Consider the following 8,432-nt stretch of genomic DNA (forward strand, 5'->3'; position numbering starts at 1 on the left):
CATTAGCAAAAAAGTTGGGAAACTGGTATTCGTAATTTGTTACTTCAGCACAGCTTTGGAATTCTACCAATCCAACTAAAACATGACGTTAGGGGTTTCTGAAAATTTAGTTTCATTTCATTTAAGATACAGAGAATCAATATCTGTCGACCTTATTGGGTAGGTGATGTAGGGGAAAAGGAAGGGATATTGTAGTTAGTTCTCTAAGTAATACATCTGAAGGACTAATAATCATGAGGAGACAATAGTATTACTTCTCATCATCCCTCGAATTCGGTTGAATATTGTCAGTTACATAATTATTCAAGGACTCAGCTGCAAGGTGATGAATACATAGCTAAAGAAAAGAACCAAATATTTTTTACAAAGATATAAATTCAGAGTTGAAGTTTCCCACGGTGCAATTATATAACGGAATGACAACAAAAATCCCAAAGAAATGAGAAGTGGTACTAAATCAACACACACAATCCTAAAGCTGGAAATATTTTGTATCGTACGGTTGATATGCATCTGCACAGCACCATTCCACTGTGTTTGGTAGGCCTAGGTAGTGATGAACTGATTATATGTGGATAAAAAAATCCTAATAGAGTATTTATATAATCTCCGTAGTAGAGCGTTTCGCAGATTCCATAACAATAAAAGCATATTGCGTGCCTATTTATATTCCTAGATGGACATTGCTGAAATATTAGCTTTGAGACCACAAAGACGACTGTCGAAGACGCCTGCAATTATCTAACCTCGAAATTTTTACTGAGTGCCTTTCATAATTTAGGAGACATTTTCTTTGGACTATTTTCCAATTATCAGATCACTATCAATTGTAAGGTAAATCCGGTAGTTCCATAACGTTTCAAACCCTAAATCGTTTGAGCAAAGAAATATTTATACGAATAAAATTCAATCTAATACTTGACCAAGAACCACATTGATTAGTTTCGGTTGCAAATATGATAAAAAGTGGGATCCCACTGCCCATCCCTGCTTATCTTGATAACTTAATGGTAATATTGAGGCAAACCGCATAGGATGAATATATACCAAAAGAGATTGATCAATAGTAGTCTTCAACATCAATGGGAAGATCCAAGCGACCAATAAATATGAGGTTTCAGTAAGTTATTGGGTTGGTGCTAATATAATGGTAGTTTTTATTTATGAAATATAAAGAAAATTATATCAGCAGAAATTTATAAGTATTGATTACATGTTATAACTTAGGTTTATTTGCTGAGTAAAAGCTATTAATTAATTGATATTCCCATAACCATTCTGGAAATCCTTATGCAGAATCATCTCCAAGGGTCTAACTAATAGTATGTTTAATATTGAAATTGAAAGTTATGATGAGAACTATCGTCTTTGGTATGTCCAACAACATGCTTCAGAACTGTCATGCTATTAATACCGAGTTGATACTATATATGTTAAGCCTTTGGCACTAACGCATTATACATTCGAACTTCGGATGCTAGACAAACATAACGGCGTCAGGGGTGACACAGACTAGTATAAATAATTGACTTTCACTTGAGATATATTTATGTTATTTGTTACATCACTAACAGTACCCACAAATTACATAGATGTATATAGTTCTAGATTATTTCCAATAGCTCAACACAACTTGTCTTAATGAGTACATACACCAGTGACATTTACTTTGTATCCAGAGATCAAATGTATCATAAAATCTCTTGTTGAATTATTACCTATTTTTAATTGATCTTACTCCTCTATTTTCTATTGGGTCAGGTACTACTACTAATTAGAGCTGTGCTTGTGTAGATTGAGCTTTGATAGTGTAAATGTATTCTAGTCACAAATAATGCAACTAGATACTTGAAATATTAATAAATAAATTTAATTAAATATATGATACTTATGAACGAAAATTTGTAGAGAATAGCTTGTTTAAATCATACAACTTTTTTTTAAAAATAGAAAAGACATCTATAGCATGGCTTTCTAGATGTTTATTTAAGAAGCAAACAAATGCATATGATAAAACCAAACAGAAACTAAAAAAGAAAGAGGATACTTGAAGATCGTAAACTGGCAATTCGAAAAAGCATTGCGCAGAAATATTTTGATGAATCCAAGTAGATAATGGAAAAAAAGTAAAATGTATAAAACATAGTTTAAGATTATGTAATCACGAACAATATTCACATAGAACACATCCCACCAATTCATAATCAAGACTAAAGGAAAAGTACTACACTATTTACAGATAAATAATTTTTTCGAATTATTTGTAGAATATAAAGAAAGCAGAAGCAATTATGCATCGGTAATCTTTTTCATTGTAATTAGTAATAAGTATTGAATAGCTAATAATGGGTTAAGACGAGATCTGACTGGACGAAAATGCCAATCCAATTCACAACTGTAAAAAAACAAAGAAATAAAAAAAAATTAATGAAAGTTACACTTCAGTTGCAAATAAGATGAGTATAAATGGCTATTTCTAGCTGTCGTACACTATAAACAGAATACAGAAAAGAGAAATAGTACAACATACAATTGAAAGAAGTCGTGATGATGTTTAACAACTCTTAAAGAACTTTTGGAAAGTAAAGCCTCATACATTAAGGACTTTCAAAACTAACAAATCATTTTAAAATGTTATATACAGTCTATATTTATTTGGAGTCATTTAGTATTGTTTGTTTGAATCTTCCCATCGATGTGTTAGGACTGCAACTGGTCAGTCTTTAATTGGCATATGTGCATACTGTGCGTATTGACTCGATATAGCCTTAATTCACAAGCATGGTAAGCAAAGATGGATAGTGGCTAGCAGTGGAATATTTATTTGGTATTATTTTTACCATGAAAAGCTAATCATTTGCTCATTTTCATTTTTGTATCTTCAACTATCAGTTTTTTTATTTTGAGCACCTTAGTAAGTAAATACTGGTTGCTTCTATTAACTGTTTACTTAGCTCTTAATAATATACAACATATCCGTCATCGAGTTTCGAATTTTACTCAAAAATCTAACAGCCGCTATTTTAAATCAGATTAGCTTGTCAGTAAAGTATTCTTTCTTCTTCCTTACCAAAAAAGTTTATGGAAAGTGGTAGGTCATAATCCAAGTAGCATGAAGATATACAATTGAAAATATTTTCACAGTCAATAACTTTTTACATTTTAACAGTTCAGAATTCATTGCGTTAAACAGACAAATGTCATCAACATAGAGACTGAGATAGATGTGTGTTAGCATAGCTTTCCATATTTGATTAGGATAATGAAATAAATAAGTTGTGCAGAACAGATCGACAACCAGACTCCATGTTTTATTCCTATATCTCTGTATATTTACTAGCAATAGTATTTGAGTTTTAATAGTTGAATTCAAGAGTCGATTAAAGCTAGACCACAATGGAAAACCGCCTAGAAAACCCTGTCTGTTAAGAGGAAGTTACACACTGTGGACGGTGGCGCAATATCGTGGATTGGCTGAAGTTAGACACTAACACCGTTGGTTGCCGGCTCAGTGGTCTAGAGGTTAAGCGTTCGTGCGGGAGATAGAAGGCCCTGTTTTAGAGTCCCGCGTGTGGGATCGTGGATGCGCACTGTTGAGGAGTCCCATACTAGGATGAAACAGTCGTCTGGTGCTTCCAGGTTTTTTATAGTGGTCTAGTTTTAATCGACTCATGAATTTAACTATTAAATTACTACAATCTCCACAAACCCCAATTCTGATAATAATCTTTGAATTACTAATTAATTTAGTTTAACCATTTCAAAGCGTCTTTTCATACTTTTAATGGTAAAATACAGAAAACTTTAAATCTTATCACAATAATTACTGAATCACTAAGACGTCATTCAATTATTGATTCAGTACATGTGTTGAGTTATTGAAAAGTTAAGAAAATATCACCAATCGATGTTTTCCCTACAAAACTATCAAAGAAACCAAGTAGATGATATATTGTTTTTTGCGAACCATGAGGTCGATTTCTCACGGTTCTCGTATCTCATGAATTCTCCCAACAGACTATCTTTAAGTTTTTATACAAGTATATTTTTCATAACTACATTATACCATAAGCCAGAGGGGATACCATGTGATAAACTAACTATTGTACAAGATATGGTTAAATCTAGTAGGGCAGGTAAACAAGGAAAATTTTAATAGTTTAGTACAACCAAAAGTGAAGTGGTAGTAACAATGATAATCAGGTAGATATACTGTTTAAAGGTTGATTATCCCGTTAATCGAAATGTTCAACTTGTAATAATGGTGGAAATATGAGAAAGAATCGAAAACTTCCTTCTCCAACTAAAGTATCAGCTTTTTATGAAGATAATTTTGATACATTAGAAGACCTGATGACTGTAATGATCTTGTTATAATCTCCATAACTTTAGGAATCGAATGAATCTGGTTGCCCATTCGTGTATTTTAATCATGTTTTTAGCATCAATGTCTTTCATACATAAAGTGTAAGAAAAACAGCAAAATAATTTCGATGAGAAATCAGAGAAAAGTACGATCCATGTATGTAAATATAACACCTATTTATCGGAATATATAAGAAAAATAATCCAAGTACAAAATTACTAACCTAAGATAAGTACGAAGTTTTTTCATTTCAGCGTTCGATGCCTTTAAATGCACTTCATTAACACTTAGAGAATTAGTAGAATCACCGATCGGATCGAAATTAAGGTGAAATCGAGAATGTGGGTCAGATCGGCGATAAAGTCCTTCATAAATTTCTTGTAATGTAGGCAACAGAAAAGAGTTGTGGGAAAATAAGTGAGGAGGAGCTGAATTGAATAGAAGAGCCAGAACACAACAAGTACGACTGAATAGACGTACACTCTGAAGTAGATTAAAAAAAGTAAAAACAAAAATGTATGGTATTTTGACTATATATAGAATTCCCTAAAATAAAAATATGAGAAATGAAAACGGATATATTCATATGTAATTATAGTTATTTTTTGTTTTTAACCGTAGATTGAGGAGCACATTTTATTGACTATATTGAATCAGTCAACAAGTAAATGGTAGTTTATTTTTATAAGGGTAAATATGAATTTGCTTAAGATTTAGTGAGGCAATAATAATAGTGTAACTGTAAATTTCAAGCAGTAAGGACTGCTATGCATCAAAAATAAGTGTTTACTGAGGGAAATAAATTATTTGGTAGACTTATCTAGTAATTAGATTCTAATGAAGTGTGTTTATTGGGAAAAAAAACTAGAAGCATTCTGTAACATAAACGAATCTAATTATTATTAACCTTTCATTGGAATCACAAGCAAACCAATGTTGGATTATCATTAAAAACCTGGAAGCACTGGACAACCGTTTTGTCTTGATGTGGGACTCCTCGGCAGTGTGCGTGAGGGAATCGAACCCAAGAGCTTCGACCTTGTTTCCAGCTTCCCAATGTTGGTCTAAAACTGATCGATTCATGGTTTCAACGAAACTCAACAAACTTCGCAACCGTGTACTTACAATTTTTATTATTGATATCAAATCACTGAGCAGAGATGATAGGCATCTGAAAAGTAACTCCTATTGACATTATCATATTGGGTGAGTATTTCGTACACAAATGATTAACATGTATACAGTCAGTCTATTAGTGGTTATGTGGTGTGTGCTATTGATGTCGACAGATACAAGTAGATGTATCACCAGTCAAAAGAGGTTCTATAATTCTGTGTTCAAATAAATTCGATTGTCCCCACTTGTGTTCTCGTTCACTACAGTTACACTTCTGAAGTTTGGTTTGCTTAAATATGGAGTTCAGTTCTGCAGGAGGATTTACCAGTTTATACAGTACAGTAAATGCACCCTATGATGAAACATTAACATTATTTTATTTGCTCCAGAAACACTTAGTAAGAGCATGGTGGAAAATGTAATTTTGATTGTTAGTACGTAAAAGAATATGCTTTCACTGAAGCATAATCATAAGTTGTAATGTAGCTCATACATATTCCCACACACATCCCTCTGAAAAACAACTGAACAAGATTGTTGCAACTGACCAATTAAATCAAAAATATTCTGTTGAAATTCCCTTAATTGCTTAAAAATATGTTGAACTGCCGAAAAATCCTTGAAAAGCCGCTGTTTGAATGGGCCCATTTTTACTAGGGAAAAAAGTCGATAATATTTGCTGAGAGATTAAAAGATTAACCTAAATATACGTAACCAAGCAGAAAAATAAACTAACCACTGTTCCAGGGCGAGCACGCCATGTCCTCTGAAGTATTTCCATCAAAACTTCAACTAAACTCATATTCTGAGTAATAGACACCGAATTGTGCGGTAATTTTGATTCCACTGTATTAATGCCACTAACCTTTTTGAGATGTGATTGTGTAGAAACGGTAAGCTGTAAATCAGATACAGTTGTACATAAACCTGGAAGACTTTGATAACGCCTTAACTGGGTATTTATCGAACGTACAATAGCTGGTGGTTGAAATTCTTCATTTTCATCGTTTTCATTCTCATTAGTAGCAAGTGGTCTCTTTGACTTAAAAGTCAAAGGATTCCACCATAAATCTAAAATACTGACTAAATCTTTATGTCGTCCAATATTTAAAAAAGTTCCTGTAATAGCTACAAAAATATCTTCATGAGGAACAGAACGATTACAAGCCATCATGATTTGAAAGAAACGAATAAGTGCACATGGTGAATTTTCATTCTGCTCACTGAAACATGGATTATTGTAGATTGGCTTTTTAGGAGGTAACAAACCAACTATCCAATAGCAAAGTTCTACCGAGAAACCGGTAGCCGTTTCTAAAGTGGAAAAATATAAGTTAAAAATAGAAAATAGTGATGATATGAGCATACTGAGGCTGGTCTTAAAGTTTATGACTTATTTTAAGACTAATTATGAATGTTGTATATGGAAGAATCTAAAAACGAACAAACCGAAAATTACTAAAGAACTTATACCTCTCATTGTATCATACAAAGAGCTTTAACCCAATAGATAATGAGAAAATTTGAGTTCAAAGGGAAATTTTAAAACTCCTTCTGAATTAAAAACACTTTCCGCTTTGCAGTCCAAATATGCATAAACTAGATATGTTAATGTGACTGCTACATCTATGCATTCGACGAAACTATTAAATAGTCCAAAATGTAACGCTGGATACGGAAGAAATCACGGCCTTAAATGACATTAGTTGCTCTTTATTTATAAGGGCTCAAATGTAATCGAGGAAACGCTACTTTTAATACTTAATAAAGTCACATCTACAAAACGTTTAGAAAGCCTATAAGAAGATAAAATTTAAGGAACAAACTGGTGGTGAAATCTATAACTAAATCAACACATACCACACCAATATCCGGAAATATACTACAGTGGATGTTTATAGTCATGTTAGTTTGCCTATCAACTGTCGTCAAGATGCAGCCAACTAAAGATGGCTTAAATTCGCATTTACATTGAGAAGGGACACCTACTATCTAGATATCAACTGAGGATCAAGAAACCTTCAGATCCACTCTATTCACTACTTCAATCAAGGAAGGGCTTGAAACAACCATGATGTAAAGGTGTAGATTGTTTCGTTTTTTAAAACAAAGTGTTGAAGGTTCTAAATTGGTAAATGCAATATTTAGGAAGAAATCAATTCACGAACTGATTTTAAGTGAACATCATTCATTGACTCTTAGTGTTTTTTTTTTAAAAATGAATCTTCATTGTATTGATCAATTTAATGAATTTCTGTTCATTGATGATTACTCAGTTTGATAAATTCTTGTAATTAATAATCAATTAATCAATAAGCATCAATGCAAATTAATTCTTCAGGGGGTCTTGATTAATTAGACTTATCACTCCAGTGAATGGACATGGAAGAAGAGCATAGAAGTAGTTCCATTTACGGTATTGAAGTTGGAGTGCACGAACGTATTAAACAGTTGACAAATATTTGTTAGGACTAAATTAATCCATCCATCCCTCAATTTAACAGACAGACATACAAACACAACAATAATGTTCAGGGAACCAATAATTTGGGGAGTGAACAGGTGAAACTATGGTGTCATAATTGGTAGCAAATAAATTACCATAGACCAAACTAAACCATGTAGACAATATTTAATCATTATCAAAATCAGTCAAACTACGAATATTTATAATCTAATAAACTGTTTTTCTCAAGAATTTTGTTTAATAAGAAGGGGGAAAATTTCAATACAAAGGAATTCCTCGAGTTCATCGTTGCTGAAAATGACAACGACAAATGATAAACTGAAATCTAGAAAAAGACAATAATTAAAAACTATATTCAGAAGGGGTTTTGTGGAGATTTAGTATTTTCTATAGTTGAAAGCGTGAGTCAATTGAACCTACACCACCAAGGAAAACATGAAAGCACTGAACGGACAGGTTAGAGTCTCGCGAGGCGAGGCCATG

The 8,432-nt window shown here is 32.6% G+C and overlaps 1 protein-coding gene across 2 annotated transcripts in view; it reads right to left on the reverse strand.

Annotated features, from left to right (window-relative positions):
* Positions 1-250: 250 nt before the first annotated feature.
* Smp_176000.1 (myosin V, putative) overlaps positions 251-8,432 on the reverse strand; it is a gene marked incomplete at both ends in the record, with an annotated part of 44,309 nt that continues 36,127 nt past the window's right edge. For both annotated transcript variants that reach the window (XM_018792882.1, XM_018792883.1), the window contains 4 exons: positions 251-337; positions 2,368-2,395; positions 4,590-4,849; positions 6,219-6,796. In XM_018792882.1, the coding sequence (XP_018644029.1) occupies positions 251-337; positions 2,368-2,395; positions 4,590-4,849; positions 6,219-6,796 (953 nt within the window). The remainder of the gene's footprint in view (positions 338-2,367; positions 2,396-4,589; positions 4,850-6,218; positions 6,797-8,432) is intronic.

Source organism: Schistosoma mansoni (genome assembly GCF_000237925.1).
Source record: "Schistosoma mansoni, WGS project CABG00000000 data, chromosome 1 unplaced supercontig 0153, strain Puerto Rico, whole genome shotgun sequence".
NCBI lineage: Eukaryota > Metazoa > Platyhelminthes > Trematoda > Strigeidida > Schistosomatidae > Schistosoma > Schistosoma mansoni.